The sequence below is a fragment of the Saccopteryx leptura genome, chromosome 10 (genome assembly GCF_036850995.1).
Source record: "Saccopteryx leptura isolate mSacLep1 chromosome 10, mSacLep1_pri_phased_curated, whole genome shotgun sequence".
NCBI classification, from domain to species: Eukaryota; Metazoa; Chordata; class Mammalia; order Chiroptera; family Emballonuridae; genus Saccopteryx; species Saccopteryx leptura.
This window is the reverse complement of record NC_089512.1, coordinates 10,969,232-10,985,822: the sequence shown is the minus strand read 5'-3', so window position 1 is coordinate 10,985,822 and position 16,591 is coordinate 10,969,232. Positions and strand designations below refer to the sequence as shown.

Genomic DNA, 16,591 nt, shown 5'->3' with positions numbered 1-16,591 from the left:
GCTCTTCCCACAGCCATGGCTCGATTGGTTCGAGCCCATAGGCCCCGGGTGTTAAAAATAGCTCTGTTGAGGCTTGGCCCTAGATGGTGGTTGCTGTATGGATCCCGGGTGGGTCACATTCGGAAGTCTGTCTCTGTCTCCTCTCGTCTCACTTGGAAAAGAACAAAAACGTAAGGACAACAAATCACACAGAACCAATATTTCATCTGGCTTAGTGGAGTACTCCTAACTACTTCTGGTTTGATGCTGCCTGATTAAAATAGATTTTTGCTCAAATAAATGCTTAAAAAGTTTAATGTGCTTCATTTTATCTTTTACCAGTATCAACTAAGCAAGTATGGAACTATCTACTCTGTATGTCTCTTATCCAACTTTCAGGTATTTGTTAAAAATGAAAGAAAAGAACTTTTATTACTTAGAAAGTGTTTAGCAAAGAGATCCATTTCATCCAAGTTAAACAGAGTAGGTTACAACTGGTCTTTGCTTCTCCATTAAAAGGGTTTTCAGGTCATCTGACCTTTGACCTTGCCTGGCTCTATCTTCTAACTGCAGAGCTGGGCTGAGCACTTCTTCTGCCTTTCTTGAGAAGGGCTGTTTGACTTGATCTGAAGTTGGAGGTATTTAGTTTGTGCTCTGGACCTGCCCCATTCCCCCAGTGGCTTGCACATCATGGGAAGTACCTGTGGCTAGCTCCATCTTGAGAGTTCCTCGTTTGTGCATTGACTCGAGTTCTTTCTGGTCCTTTTGTTTCTGTCCTTGTTCCATAAGTAGGTCCTGCAGACTCCCTTGTGCATTTTAGTTCTAACGGAATGTTCTCCTTGTTATGTCTGGTTGGTGGCTAAACTTAACACTGATGAAAGTCAGGTTAGACACCCCTGTTAGTGCTTAGACCCGGTGGTCCCGTGGTCGAGTTTGAGTGTTGTCCACCACTTTGTCCTTTATACTGGAGTCTGCTCACCTTCTTCCAGCTCCAGACCTGTCTAGTGACTAACCTGGAGAGGAATGCCTCTCTCTGTTTTGAAACTGATGGGCTGTTTTCTTGTACCTGCTCTGCTGGTTATTTGTTTTTCCTGTAATTTGAATCAGTCTTTGATTCTTAACAAAGATGCCTGGTAGAGTGATTCACATATGGTGTCTTGGCAGACCCATTAAGATCCTGTATATGAGCTAACAACCCATCAGTGCTGTCGGCTGTGGAATATTAGAGGGTAGGGTCTGGATTAATATACTAATTTACATACACTTTAAAACCAAATAACTCCTATCAAATGAGATAATTTTTTCGTTGGAAAAGAAGGTGAGAAGATAGCCTGGGAACTTGGTCTCCTGCAAAGTTATAATAACCTGAGACAAATCTGTGATCTGGCCTTCATAAAGAATGGGAGTCAGATGACTCACTGCTCACATGGTTCTGGCCGCTGCCTTCCCACGTTCCCTGGAATGAGTTCTCTGCTAGTCTCTCTATTTTGCCTACTGTGGCTAGCTAACCTTGATGGCATATTTATTACTTAATAGTTTTACATAGTCTATCTCATTTAAAAGCCGTACAACCAAAAATAGGGAACAATTATTTTCTGAGACTTTTTTTGCATGTAGTAGAAGCAGATATTGTTGCAGAACATTTGAAAAATGATTTTCAAGCTTTTTTTACTATAACCCTCAGAATTATATGTCTATATGTGTGTCTGAAACAAAGTTTGTGGAATGATACACTTGTTACATATTTTTCTATTCCACATTATATAATTTTATTAAAAAACAATCAGACTGGCTCTGAGTCTCTAAATGGATTTTACTACCAAGTATTGAGTAATGACCTGCTAGATTAATGTAGGAAATTGCGGTGATGTTCTGATGTCATCTTGGGGACCAGAAAAATCCAGACTGGACTAACTCCTTTGCTTACTATTTGATTATACTTTATAAAATTTGTGTATCCTTATAGATAAGAACCAAACAGAAATGTGGAAAAACAATATTCCAAATGTTTACCGATCACCGTATGCTAAGCACCATACTAGGCTGGTGATTTAGGATTAAACAATTATTGGAACAATTTACTCTTTCAAAACAAAAAAAGGTCATGTACTCCAGTATACATACTTTGCATAATTTGCTAAGGTGACCTTTTTACCTGGAGATGATATTTTGCAGATCCCTATTAAACAAGGCATGCCAAAACTAAGGCACAAATAGAATAGTCACTCAACTAGACTAACTAGACTTTCCTTCCCTCAAGTTTTCTTTTGTCCTCCTCCTGCGTGAGTTAGCAAGTCAGCAAGAGCCTGGAGCAGACTGGGCAAGATCCCATTACAGATTTATAACAATAATTTAGTCATCTTTGAGTGTACAGTATGTTTTAATAGAGTTAATTTTTCTCTTTAAGAGGTAAGTCAATAGTAAATAATATTCTTTTCTAACGTGAATTTTTGCTACTTTCAACACAGTGGCTGTATCATAAATTCTACTCATACCTCTAACATACTTCCCCCTTTCTCAGATTTCAAAGTGGGCTGTGTAAGAGGAATTTAAGGAGGAAGTCAAGAGCATCAGAGATAGTCTGCCATTAAAAGAAACTCTTTTTTACATTAAAAAAAAAACCCCTTATTTTCATTCCTGTTCTATACACTATTAGAAAGTAAGAGTCTCATAAAACTTCTGTGAGCAAAGACACTCAGAGTCTATGGAAATCTCACATGTCACATATTTCTACACAGATTTGTGGTTACAGTCTACAAATCTTGATGCTATAAAATCTAGAGTATAGTGGCCCAGAGTTGATAAAAGTCAGGTGCTTTGTCATTATATTTCTTATATGTTACTTAGCCTGTCCTTAGGAGAGACTACCTTCTCTGCCAGTCGCTCATTGGCATCTGCTTGTATACTGGACTCAGGAAATGTGGGTTTTACTCCTAGTTCTACATTATCTATCTTTATCCTGGAGCAGATCACATAGTACATCTCAGCTCCCTTCTCGTCTGTGAAGAAAGATTGGGCTGAGTTCTCCAAGGGCCCTTGGAGCTCTATGCTCCGGGTCTGTGCCGGGCACTTTCTGCTAGAGAAAATGCAAACAAATGGCTGATTAATAATGCATCGTGGCCCTGGCCAGTTGGCTCAGTGGTAGAGTGTCGGCCTGGCGTGCGGGGGACCCGGGTTCGATTCCCGGCCAGGGCACATAGGAGAAGCGCCCATTTGCTTCTCCACACACCCCCCCTCCTTCCTCTCTGTCTCTCTATTCCCCTCCCGCAGCCAAGGCTCCATTGGAGCAAAGATGGCCCAGGCGCTGGGGATGGCTCCATGGCCTCTGCTCCAGGCGCTAGAGTGGCTCTGGTCGTGGCAGAGTGACGCCCCGGGGGGGCAGAGCATCGCCCCCTGGTGGGCAGAGCGTCGCCCCTGGTGGGCGTGCCGGGTGGATCCCGGTCGGGCGCATGCGGGAGTCTGTCTGACTGTCTCTCCCCGTTTCCAGCTTCAGAAAAATACACACACACACAAAAATAATAATGCACCGTACTGGCAAAACTAGTAAGACATTTTCTATTGGGAATAATAGCCATCTTTACCCATGTTCTGGTTTTTTTCTATTTCAGTTATGACTTAGGAAAAGGACTTTAGAATCATTGTCACTTTCTCCTTGGGAGATTTCTGCTGGCATTTGTTGGCTGTTCACAGTTGACAGTCGTCTTCTGTCCGGAGGCGCCTTTTGCTGTGCTGGGTTCTGCAGGCTGTGTAACCTCGTGGCCACACAGGAGGAAGCACTGCGGATAGTTGCCACTTCCCCTCAGCAGAAGCAGTTTTGAAGGATGGAAAAATAAACATTGACTCCTTTTAACCAATGGTAGTCAACCTGGTCCCTTCCGCCCACTAGTGGGCGTTCCAGCTTTCATGGTGGACGGTAGCGGAGCAACCAAAGTATAAATAAAAAGATAGGTTTAACTGTAGTAAGTTGTTTTATAAAGATTTATTCTGCCAAACTTAGCGAAAATCTGACATAAAGTACTTGGTAAGTAATTATCATTATATGCTTTAACTTGCTGTAACTTTGCTTTGTAAATTTTATAAAGTAAAGTTACTTCCCTACTTGATAAATCACCATTACTGTGGAACCGGTGGGCGGTTAGAAAATTTTACTACTAACAGAGATACAAAAGTGGGCGGTAGGTATAAAAAGGTTGACTCCCCCTGCCTTTTAACCCTCTAGCTGGCCTCAGGACTGCAGGATATGTGATATGAGACAATTTTATATGCGGTTGGGCTGAAGGTTTTCTACCTCTTATCTGTAAGGAAGAAAATGAGGAAAGGATAGAGTCCAAGGCCACTTGAGTGTGACGTCATGGGTAGAGGTCAGTGTGCTCATGTTCACCAAGCTGGAACCCAAAACTAATGGGTATCTTTTCAGCCCATATTATTACATTATCCTTATATTTGTGAGAAGTTCTTTTATACCCACTTAAAGCCCTAATGCCTTTTAAATTGTTAGAATGATTGGTTCATAGGAGATAACTATTGTTGGTGAAACTATTTTGTGTCATTTCTGCAGTTTTAGCTCTGAGTTAGATGGAACCATTGGATTTTCTGAATGGTTGTCTGCCAGAGTGTAGCTTAAAAAACAAAGTTGTGAGGAGGAGTCACACAGTTACCACATACACAGATACATACACACCTCGCAGATCCTGCCGCATCCCAAGTTTACATGTGAGGAGAACGTGGTGTGACCTGTCCAGCCATTAGTCTTGTCTTCAGTGTGAAGGTTTTAGAAGGTGTTTCATTTTGTCTTTACTTTATAAATTGTCTAATTCTTCACAATCCTAGGGTGAATTTGCCAAATGAACTGAAGTCTGTTGTCTCCCAACAGGGTGAGTCACCTCATCTTAGTGGAGCCCTGGGGCTTCCCTGAGCGGCCGGACCTTGCTGATCAGGACAGACCAATCCCAGTGTGGATCCGGGCCTTGGGAGCAGCACTGACTCCATTTAACCCTTTAGCTGGCCTCAGGATTGCAGGACCCTTCGGTGAGTGCTTAGCTCTGTGCCCCAGGAAAGCAATGTGCTTATAGATAGTGGTAGCGGAGTACTTACTATCACCATTGCTAGTCGGAATCTTAAAACAAGCAGAAAAACTGAACCTTCCTTTTTCTTTTCCTCTGAAAAGTACCAGTCCATGCCGAAAAATGAATGAAACCAGACCCTTCTCCTCAAAGAGGAGTCTTTATAGTGTCAACGTTACAGGTAATTAGCAAAGCCGAGAAGGTGGAAATACTGAGGATGAGGTTAGTCAGCCCAGGTCCCGGGAGAAGCGCCGTGTGCACCTGCTGGTGAGCGTGGGGCAGCGCTTGTCGGGTTGGTGCCATCCAGCCGCAGACCACAAGCCTGACCTGACCGTGGCGACAGTGGGCACCTCACACTCGGATTCCTTTCTTGTCCCATAACGTCATTGTTAAGAACATGAAGCCATTCTTTTCCGCAAAGATTTTAGGGACTCCTGATTTGTGTTTCTGGTCATATATTTAGGCCAGTGTTTAATCTTCTCTGATTTAAGTTCATTTGACTCAGCTCCTCTGTTTCAGTCCTCAAGCCAAGGGAGTTTTCTTCCCTTGTCACAGTTGTTGATGGTCTGGACCAAACTTTTTACATAGGGGGCCAGTTCACTGTCCCTCAGACCGTTGGGGGGCCGCCACATACAGTGCTCCTCTCACTGACCACCAGTGAAAGAGGTGCCCCTTTCCGGAAGTGCGGCGGAGCTGTATAAATGGTTTCAGGTGGCCACATGCGGCCCGCGGGCCGTAGTTTGGGGATGCCTGGTCTGGACCCTTGTCTTACCCTCTTATAACATGTATCCGTTAAGAGTGCTTTCAGCTGCAAGTCGGTGAATACCTAAGTGGTTTGAACTGGAAGGCCTTTCCTTATTTCCTTAGCAAGCAGTCTGGAGGCAGGTGGTCTTAGCATTTGTTCTGGTAGCCAGCTCGTTGGTGTTGGGCTTCGGCCTGCAACTGGGATTCTCCTGACGTTTCCTCACGGTTGTTGGATGGCTACAATAGCATGAAGCACCGTCTCACTCTGAGCAGGAAGGGGAAACACGAAAATGGCCTTTCTCCACAGTGCTTTGTGTCAGGGAAGAAGCCTTCCTAGGAAGGTCCCAGCAGACCTCCCCTATGTGTCTGCCCACCTCTGATTCTTTCACCAGCAAAAAGAAACATTTCTGGGACGATCAACCATGATACATTGTCAGGCTGGAGTGAGGGGCCTGCTTTCTTGGGCACGTTGCCACCTAATCAATGTACAAGAATCAGGGTCCGCTCGCAAGAAAAGAGAGGCTTGGGGGTGGGTGAGGGATGGAAATACGTGCTGCGTCGGGGACTGCAGATTCTGCTCCCCTCTGCTGGTCTGGCCCTCCCTGCCCTGGGGCCGTCCCTGTGGGGTGAGAGAGCAGTGGGCCTGCAGGAACCGGGGCGCAGGGAACGGACTGCCCACACTGTAGCCTCCTGCTCTCACAGACAGCCTTTGCCCACCCCCAGTCTTTCACACACACCCCCAGGGGAGCCCCCCTCCTCAGGGGTGTGGTCTTCCCCGGACCGAACCACTGAAGAGTCTGTGCAGTAACGGATTTGACTTGATCACAGTTACACAAGTAGCAATTGTGGTAAGAAGAAAGCACGAAAAGAAATGAGACATGGTAGAGGAAGTGTGCCTCTCGTTATTGCTTGCACATGGTGCTGGTGCTGGTGGAGAGCAGTGTAGACTGTCAGCTGCTTCATAAAAGATTCTTTTAAAGATTTATTGATTTTACAGAGGGAGGAGGGTAGACGAGAAGTATCAACTCATAGTTGCTTCACTTTAGTTGTTCATCGGTTGCTTGTTGTCTGTGCGTTAACTGGCAAGCCCAGGGTTTTGAACTGGCGACCTTAGTGCTCAGGTCTACACTTTTAACACTGTGCCACCACAGGCCAGGCGATGGAGCTGTGTGATTCCCTCAGAAATAGGAAGGAAGCCCACTAAGGAAGCCAGGCCTTGCTGGGATCGTAGGCAGTGACAGCAGAAGGGGAACCGGCTAGTCCCGGACGTCAGTGACTGGCAGTGACTGGCCAGGGCCTGGCTGCTCTGCCCTGCAGCCTCTTTCCTCGGGCTGCCTGGCCCCGCCCTCTCCTGGCCCCAGGATGGCGCGCGGGAGCCATTGGGTGCCTGAGCAGGGAGTATGCTAGTGTGCCAAACAGAAACCCGGAATTTGTTTTTTTATAGAAATATATGTAATGTGGGAGACGTACAAGTTAATAAATTAATCTTCTGGACCAGCTGCTCTGTTCATCTACCATGTTCAATAGAATTTATTTTCCTACAAAAACAAGTCTTAGAAAACTGACATGTTTTTAAACCAAAGCACATCTGTAAGTCAGTGTGTGAGACCTTGAGTTTCGCACTTGAAGCTCTTCTTAGGGAATTTGAGAGACGCTTCTAGAGAGGTGGTTTCTTCCACCTAAAGTATTTATTTCAATGTATAGTATATGTTGTAAGCACACAGTACTCATTACATAAGCAGAGACTAAAACTTTCTGTATTAGTCAACACGTCAGTTATCATTTAAAGCACGCATTTTCTATTTTCCTAGGTTTGAGCCTAGTGCAGCGTTTGAGGCCCGATTTCAAGCGGAAGTATTCCTCCATGTTTGAGGACGACACCGTGACGGAGTACATCTACCACTGCAACGTGCAGACCCCCAGGTAAGGGCTCTCGGGCCTCGTGCGCTCTGCTTCTGTGTCAGACGTTTCTGCTTTGAAAATATGTGAATAAGAGACTATCAGCAATTAAATGACTAATTCTTAATTTACTCATCTATTCATGGAGCAGCTTCTGTGTCAAACACTGTCCTGGGCCTGATGGGAGATTAAAACGGAAAAAGGCATATTTTCTCCCCTACAGTGCTGATGGGTCACTGAAGGAAGTCTAGTCTCAGGCGTCTCTAGGAGGTGGTTTGGGTTCAGAGAGAGAGATTTCAGATAAATCAGCATTCCCAAACTGAGGAGGAGTGCTCTCCCCGAAAGGGGGTGCTGGCTGACACATGTGAGTGGCTTCTGCACCTGCGTCTTCTCAGACCGTGTGCTCTGCCGGGAGGACTAGGTCTCCCAGGAGCAGGAGGTGCTGTGCTTCGAGTTTCCAGGTCATCTGCTGATTGCACCTCTCATGACTCAGCAGCAGCTCTTAATGCCTGCCCTGGGTGAGGAGTTAGTGCAGGCAGGCGGTGGGGAGGGGTCTGCAAGTATCTGACAGTAATTAGAAGGAGAGATGGTGTAGTAGCCAGAGGAAGCAAGAGAGCCAAAGGTATTATTTTTTTTTAAAATATGACTTAAAATATATGTATATGTAAGGAGCCAGGAAGCAAACAGAGCCTGAAGGAGGAGCCTGCAAGCTGGGAGGGAGAGGCTCAGGGCGGAGTGTGAGGGCGGAGCTGCAGCTCGCTGCTTTCCAGTGCACAGACCGGACTGGAACTCCTGGGGAGCTTGTAGGAGCTGACTCAGGAGCCCCGGGTCCCGTCTGACTTAGCAGTCCTGGGCTGCATCCTCGACAGATGCTTCAGGGGACTCTGGAGTGGGTGGACCGCGTCTACACCCAGCACAGAAGTGGGGCCTCATCCCTTCTCAGATGGAGACTTGGGGAAAGACCCAGAGATGAGAGGCAGAGACGGCCTCCCTCGCTTCTGGCAGAGTAGACGCACTTACTTCATTCAAGAGTGGGGCCCTGGGAGCTATTGAGCTGTAGTTGCAGCCTCAGTCTTTTCAGCAAAGTAGGTTAAGAGGGAGGCAGGAGAGGTTTGGGGTCCTCAAGAGGTTTTGTGACTCAGAGGCAGTTGGATCTGGTGGATTGGGTCTCATGCTTTACTGACTTATTCCAATAGTTTCTTCTAGTGTCTGTTCCAGGTATAGCATGTATAAATATTTTCCCTTATTCTTCACTTACTTACACTTTGTGATTATTTGTGTTGTCTTCATAAAAGGTAGTTTAAAATTATGCCTAGGACTGTACGGGAAGCAGAAATGACAGCAAAGTGGAGTTGTGATGATCACTCAGTCAGGCATGGCTACAAGAGAAGACACAGGAAAGGCTCAAGAAAACGAAGTTTATTATATTCACACAGGTCCTAGAGAGGGGGTCACCGAATGCCAGAGAGTCACAGAAAAAGCAGAGTTTGGTCAGGTGACAGAAGACAGGAACAGAGGGAAAGACAGGGAAGGGCGAGCAGTTCGGGATTGGCTGCTGAGTGATTTCGGGCTCGAAGATCCCGGGAGAGTCTCCGGCTGCCTGGGCCAGGTGCTGGGGTGATGGAGGCAGAGGAGGGTTGTCTCCTGGGTGCTGGGGCCCGCAGAGGAGGCCGGCTCCACACTGGTTCGTCTGCATATCAAAGGCATGTCCCCTATTGAGTCCTCTGCCATCTCTAAGAAATGAGGAGCTCCAGAAGGCACAGTCTTCAGCCAGAAAGGTTTTAAGATGTCAAATGTCTAACATGCAGAAAATTAAAAATATAAACAATACACGAAGAATACTTAATTTGAATTTTTTCTTATCTTGGTACAGTCTTTGCCATTGTTCTATAAAAACTGGTGCCCTGAACTTGTGGAAAAGCTATCTTCTACATTTGAAATGAATTAGAGTGAAAAGATACATTTTAACCATCTCCATAGGAAATTTAAACGTTTAGTGATAGGGAGTTAGGGTAGCATGTTTCAATTTAGGTGATGACTTTTTAAAAATTAACTAGACTTTGAACATACTTTTTTATCTAACAAAGTATGTATCTTCTCTGGGGTTTGTTCCTTGTACTTCCTGATAAATTGTTTTGTGTTTAAGCTGAGGTTTTCCGTAAGTGGTGCAGAAGCTTAATGAGTCTGTTCTGACGGGTGGTGTGTGATGCACGCTGGTCCCCAGAAGTCATTCATGTGCTTTTCTTCTTGTCCTTAAAGTGGGGAGACGGCATTCAAAAACATGACTATTCCTTATGGGTGGGCAAAGCGGCCAATGCTGCAGCGAATCGGGAAAATGGACCCTGACATTCCAGTTTCGGTGATCTACGGTGCGCGGTCCTGCATCGACGGCAATTCTGGCACCAGCATCCAGTCCCTGCGACCACATTCGTACGTGAAGACGATAGTAAGTGTGTGGCTGTTATTTTCGGTTGTGGGTCGGGTCTGTCCCTTTGCCTTAGCGAGATGCGGGCCCTGCCCGGGCCTTCACACCTGCTGCACACTGCAGCCCCACCAGAGGCTGGGGGTCACTTGTGGTGGTGTAGGGCTGGGCCCACACAGGTCTTCCTGTCCAGGCAGTGCGTTGCCTTTCTCACGAGCCCCACCTGGCCCTGGAGCATAGTGTTTCAAGGTGGGGGAGCCTGGGAGGGGGGCTGCGTCGGGCTCCCACCTCACGGGGCAGCACCTTCTCACTGCGGTCAGTTTGCAGTGGGTTATTTTTTTGCATGTTAGGATTTCAATAAAGTTTGCCTGACCAGGAGGTGGTACAGTGGATAGAGCGTTGGACTGGGACACGGAGGACCCAGGTTCAAAACCCCGAGGTTGCCGGCTTGAGTGCAGGCTCATCCGACTTGAGCGGGGGCTCACCAGTTTGAGCGCAGGGTCACCGGCTTGAGCATGGGATCATAGACATTACCCCATGGTCGTTGGCTTGAAGCCCAAGGTCACTGGCTTGAGCCCAAGATCTCTGGCTTGAGCAAGGGGTCACTCACTCTGCTGTAGCCCCTTGGTCAAGGAACATATGAGAAAGCACTCAATGAACAACTAAGGAGCCTCAGTGAATAATTGATGCTTCTCATCTCTCCCTTCCTATCTGTATGTCTTTATCTGTCCCTCTCTCTGTCTCTGTCAAAAAAATTTTTAATAAAGTTTAATGGATTTTTCTCTTTATTCCCAGATTATTTTATAGAAATATATAATAGCTAGTTGCCACAGAAGAGTGTTGCTCATTCTTTTATGCGTTATTTATATGTAGCACTTCTCACTTTCATTGCTCAGTGTCTTTGCTTATGTCATTGCTTTAGTAAATGCTTTTTTTCCACATTGATTTGAGAGAAGGGTGGTGGAGAGAGAGAGAGAGATGGGGTTGGTGTGGGGGCAGGGAGGGAAGCATCAGCTCGTTTCACCCAGTTCCATTTAGTTGTGCACTCATTGATTGCTTCTCGTAGGTTCCTTACCCTTAACAGTGGTCAAACTCGGGGCCAGTGGCACAGCTGGGGCGACACTTAATACCCTAAGTCACCAGTCCAAGGAGTAAATGCTTTTACCCGCAACGGACCATCTGATTGCTTTTCCTTTCCCAGGCCATCCTCGGGGCGGGGCATTATGTGTACGCAGATCAGCCGGAAGACTTCAACCACAAGGTGACGGAGATCTGTGACACTGTGGACTGAGCCTCGGCGGGCCCCAGGAGCCTGCCAGCTGACTCTGCTGGCTCCTGCAGCAGCGCCCCCCGCGGTGAAGGTGCAGAGTCCGCACAGCCGGGCGGTCTTCTCGACTGTCCTCGCCCGTGTTTTCTCTATGGAGCTGCTTGCACACTTAGACCAGTTAGTGCCTTCTAGACTACCTTTCCTGCCTCCTACACAGTCAGAATATGCAGGAGTCTCCCAGTCCAATAGCTTTAATAAAAGGTTGTTTGTTCCTCTGCTGTACTGAAAATGGTAATTTTTCAACGGAAATGGTTTTCATTTCTAACTTTGCTATGTCAGGTGTTTTTTATATTGGTCTGTATTGCCTATTTTCAAAAGTGACTTCTGAGTCTATCTTTTATATACTGTAAAGGTGCACTTTATTTTCTCTGCTTGTATTTACCATGTCTAATAACTGATACAGTGCATCAGAGAATTCAGTGTTCTTATGTAAAAATTTGTCACCTCTTTAGAATACTTCACTTTTCAAATGGAGTGATGAGACAGCACTTTGGTTAAAAAGATAGGAATTGCTTACTAGCATTAATTTTTCTTATTTTCCTATGTTCTCCACTTAAGGCTGCAAAGCCATGGTCAGCATTTTAAACGTGATCTATCCTGACATATCTGTAAAGTTCCTGGGACTCTTCTGTGTGTGATACAATTCTACACTTCAGCAGAACACTGCATTAACACTTAAGTGATCCGAGTGCTGGGAAGCCTCAAGTGAAAGCCTGTCTTTTCCCCTCGCATCAGCCCTGGTCTCTCCTGTGAGCCAGGATCAGCACAGCGGATTTCCACGCTGAGGGAGTGCCGAGACTTACCTTCCAGTCAGCCACAGCATGTGTCTTCATTCACCTCTAACTGCTAGATGGGTGCTAGGACTCCATTGTATCTTTACCACTAAAAGACATAAAGAGCTAGTGCTGGTACGTCTCAGGGCACCAGAGATGAGCTAGCACTTGGGATAGTTTTTTTTTTTTTAAGAGTTTTATGTTGATTAAATAATTTACATGCTTGAAGTTATATTAAAATTCTATAAGGTTGATTGATCTATTTAACAATAACTACCATCAACTGTCATTCTTTTTTTGCCGTTTTAAAATGAAGAAAACCTCTTTGAAACTGAAAAAGCAGCCCTCACTGGGTAGCTCTGTTAGTTGGAGCATTGCCCCGACACGCCAAGGCTGTGGGTTCTATTCCCGGTCAGGGCACATACAAGAATCAGCCAATGAATAAAGAAATGGAACAACAAAATTGATGTCTCTCTCCCTCACCATCACCCTCTCCCTCTATCTCTCTCCTTCTTCCTCCTTCCCTCCATCTCTCTCCCTCTTTCCCTCCCCCTTTCTCTCCCTTTTTCTCCTCTAAAAATCAATAAATTTTTTAAAAAAGTGGCTGGGGAACGGTGGGCTGCTGAGAACAGCCTCCGAAAAAGAAAACAGATTGTCACCAACAAGGCATTTTTAACTTATGTTTTGGTAATGTTGCTTGTCTAGGAGAAAGGTGGTTATGTAAATAAAAACAAGTAACCTAGAGCAAATAATGGTTTAATGGTTTTGACTGTTGCATTTTTAACCCAATTAATTAGGAAATTTCTAGTTGTTAGAAGAAAGGTTGTATCACTGTTGGTTAACTGCCAAAAACTCCGAATGTCCTGTTTTCAACATTATCCCCTCCACAGAAGAATGGGTAGTATATACATACTGAACTACAACAGGTGGATTCCCAGTGAACTGGTCTTACTGGTCAGATTAAGTAGCTTAGTGCAAAAGGCAACACGCGAGCCAAGATGCCACATTTCTCTACCTTGAGAACAAAAATAGCCTTTACTTTTTAGTTAAGTCTTTCTGATGGCCAGGTTCAAAACTATATGTGGTACAAATAATTTGGGCACTATTTTTGTATTTGTGTTTGCTTTTATTTTCTGCTGGACAAATGAACAGCTTTCATTGACAGGAGGGTTTCTGTGCAGGAAACTTGGTCTCAGTCCTTGGAGGGAAGTTTCTGGGTCCACTTAGTGAATGGGGTATCTGACCACAAATGTGCCAATTGATTCAGGAAAAAGATGTGCCCAGATGTCAGGCGGAACTCATTTTCCTACTGACTGACTTGGCTTTATTAGAAAAATATTGTCATAATTCTTTTTTTAAAAGTTAAAGTTACCTCGGCTGTAGCATATGTAATTTTCTGAAGGTGAGCTAGCACAAAGTCACAGTCCTCAAATTCCTGGAAATAGAGCGGGTGCTAAATGTCTTTTTGAATCTATTACAGTATTTGATCTTTGCGAACTCATGCACAATGTACTTCAACGTTATTTTATAGAATAAATTTTACTGATAGTCACAACTGTTGTATGTTTTCTTGAGTTTTCAGGACGGCCTGGTCTGTTTCTAGTGTGGGAACAGGACTGTGGGTGTGGTGAGTGTGCAGCACTGCTCGCTGGAGTTCGGAGGGCGGGCGGCCCTGCGGCGCTGTGAGGCTGCACCTGGCTACACCTGTGTCCACACGTCCCATAGTATAGTTTCTGTTCTCTTCTAAAACTAATGTTCCTTTTATTAAACTTGTCTAGAATTGGTTTCAGAATATTATCTAGCAAACATTTGGGGACATCTTCATTTATATATATCTTTTTTTTTTTTTTGTATTTTTCTGAAGCTGGAAACGGGGAGAGATAGTCAGACAGACTCCCGCATGCGCCCGACCGGGATCCACCCGGCACGCCCACCAGGGGCGACGCTCTGCCCACCAGGGGGCGATGCTCTGCCCCTCCGGGGCGTCGCTCTGCCGCGACCAGAGCCACCCCAGCGCCTGGGGCAGAGGACAAGGAGCCATCCCCAGCGCCCGGGCCATCTTTGCTCCAATGGAGCCTTGGCTGCGGGAGGGGAAGAGAGAGACAGAGAGGAAGGAGGGGTGGGGGTGGAGAAGCAAATGGGCGCCTCTCCTATGTGCCCTGGCCAGGAATCGAACCCGGGTCCCCCGCACGCCAGGCCGATGCTCTACCACTGAGCCAACCGGCCAGGGCCTATATATATTTTTATATGTAGTATTCTTTATATTTGAAGGGCATACTAGATCCAATAAAACATAAAAAGGTATTGGAAAAAATAATAATACTAGAAGAACCCTAGAAAAGAACAGTGGGGAGGGAAGGATGACGTATAAACAATATAAAGAAAGTCCAGAAACGTGTATGAAAAAGGAAGTATCTTACTGATGGAGAAAAAGACTTAAAAAATGAAATTCAGACAAGTGTGGTTTGAGACAAATGTGGTTAACTAGATGGAAGAAAATAAAATTAAAACCATTTCTTATGCCGTACACACAGACTCTGAATGGATCAGACACCCAACCGTAAAAATGCAACCTTCTGAGTAATAAAGCACGGGGGGGCTCCTTTATAATCAAAGTAGGGACAGCTTCCCTGTGACTGAAAATTCAGAAGTAATAAAAGTTTATATCTTTAACTGAAAATGGAGTTTTGGATGGCCATAAAAAGCAAAAAGTATTAAACTGACAAAAAGTGCAGCATTTATCACAAAAGGCAAATAGAACCCAACTGAAGGAAGAATTTCTAAACTGAGAAGAACCCGAGAGAAGAATGGGGATAAAGATATGGACAGTTCACAGAAAATAAAATGCAAATGGCCCTTAAATATTTGCAAATGTGCATAATAAGAGAAATAGAAGTTGAAACTCCTGAGACTGTTTCGAAAAATTCAACTCCCACCATGCATTCTATTGTTGGTGAGATAGTGGGAAAACAGGCACTCTAAACCACAAATTTCTGTGGATGAAATTTGTTAATAACTAGCAAAATTAAATACGAGTTTATCCTTCCACAGCAGTCTCACTGAGAATCTGAGATGCACTGGCAAAACTATGAAATGGTGTGTGCACAGAGAACGTAACAGCACTGTTTATAACGGCTAGAGATTGGGAGCCACCCAAGTCCCCATTGAGAAGGGGCTGGTGGAGGAAACTGGTACATCCATACAATGGAATACTGCCCAGGTGTAAAAAGAAATGAGGACTCTGTATACTATTCTGAGTTATCTCCAGAGTCAAAGTACAGAAGAGGCTGTGTGTAAGGAAGGAAATAAGCAAGTGAAAATAGTATGTATTTGTGGCCCTGGCTGGCTGGCTCAGCGGTAGAGCGTTGGCCTGGCATGTGAAAGTCCCGGGTTTGATTCCAGGCCAGGGCACACAGGAGAAGTGCCTATCTGCTTCTCTATCCTTCCCCCTCTCCTTTCTCTTTATCTCTCTCTTCCCCTCCCTCAGCCAAAGCTCCATTGGAGCAAAGTTAGCCCAGGCCTGAGGATGACTTCATTGCCTTTGCCTCAGGCGCTAGAATGGCTCCGGTTGCAATGGAGCAACGCCCCAGATGGGCAGAGCATTGCCCCCTGGTGGGATGCCAGGTGGATCCTGGTCCGGGCACATGTGGGAGTCTGTCTCTCTGCCTCCCTGCTTCTCACTTCAGAAAAATACAGAAAAAAAAAGTATGCATTTGCTCCTGGGTTTGTTTGTTTTTTAATGCAATGAAAGGATTATTTATATCGGTAACTAATAAATCGCTTCCCTTGAGAGTGGGGGTAGGGGGCAGGACAGGGATGGCAACTAGATCTGAATCTTGTTTTATACTTTGCTGTGGGACCTGGCCAGTGTTTTCCACTTAAAAAAATAAAAGCAACTAGTAAAGCTAAAATAAATGTATCTCTCATGTTGGAGGTATAGCCACACTTAGAAGAATTACAAGTGCCTCTAAAGCCTATTTCCTAATGGAGTGTATGTACCCTACAGACCAAAAAATTATAAAGGAATCTTAAACTCCATATTTTTATTTTTAGCAGTGGTATTGGTAACTGAAACTGTGTGTTTATAAATTATTAAGTGAGTATTGAGTCAATGGAATTCAGATCCAAGATTTTTAGCACGAGAAGAAATACAAGAATAAAATCAAGTAAAAATCCTATCGTATATTTCAATTGGAAATACTAGTAAAATACGGTGATCTAGTTTTCTCTTTCTAAAAGACACATATTGCGTAGTTTTGTCCATGGAAAGGGCCTTAGAAGCAATCACAACCTGGCAGTGTGGCCCACCCTAGCACCCAGACTGTCCCACCAGAAGGAGCAGGGTAAGGACAACATGAGGCTGGATGTCTTGTGTCTGAAAGCA

General features: G+C 45.1%; 1 protein-coding gene across 1 annotated transcript in view; it reads left to right on the top strand.

Moving 5' to 3' along the window:
* ABHD5 (abhydrolase domain containing 5, lysophosphatidic acid acyltransferase) overlaps positions 1-13,762 on the top strand; it is a 33,860-nt gene extending 20,098 nt beyond the window's left edge. The window contains exons 4-7 of the mRNA XM_066350893.1: positions 4,853-5,007; positions 7,598-7,709; positions 9,945-10,131; positions 11,309-13,762. Coding sequence (XP_066206990.1) covers positions 4,853-5,007; positions 7,598-7,709; positions 9,945-10,131; positions 11,309-11,398 — 544 coding nt within the window. The 3' untranslated portion in view covers positions 11,399-13,762. The remainder of the gene's footprint in view (positions 1-4,852; positions 5,008-7,597; positions 7,710-9,944; positions 10,132-11,308) is intronic.
* The last annotated feature ends 2,829 nt before the right edge of the window (positions 13,763-16,591 follow it).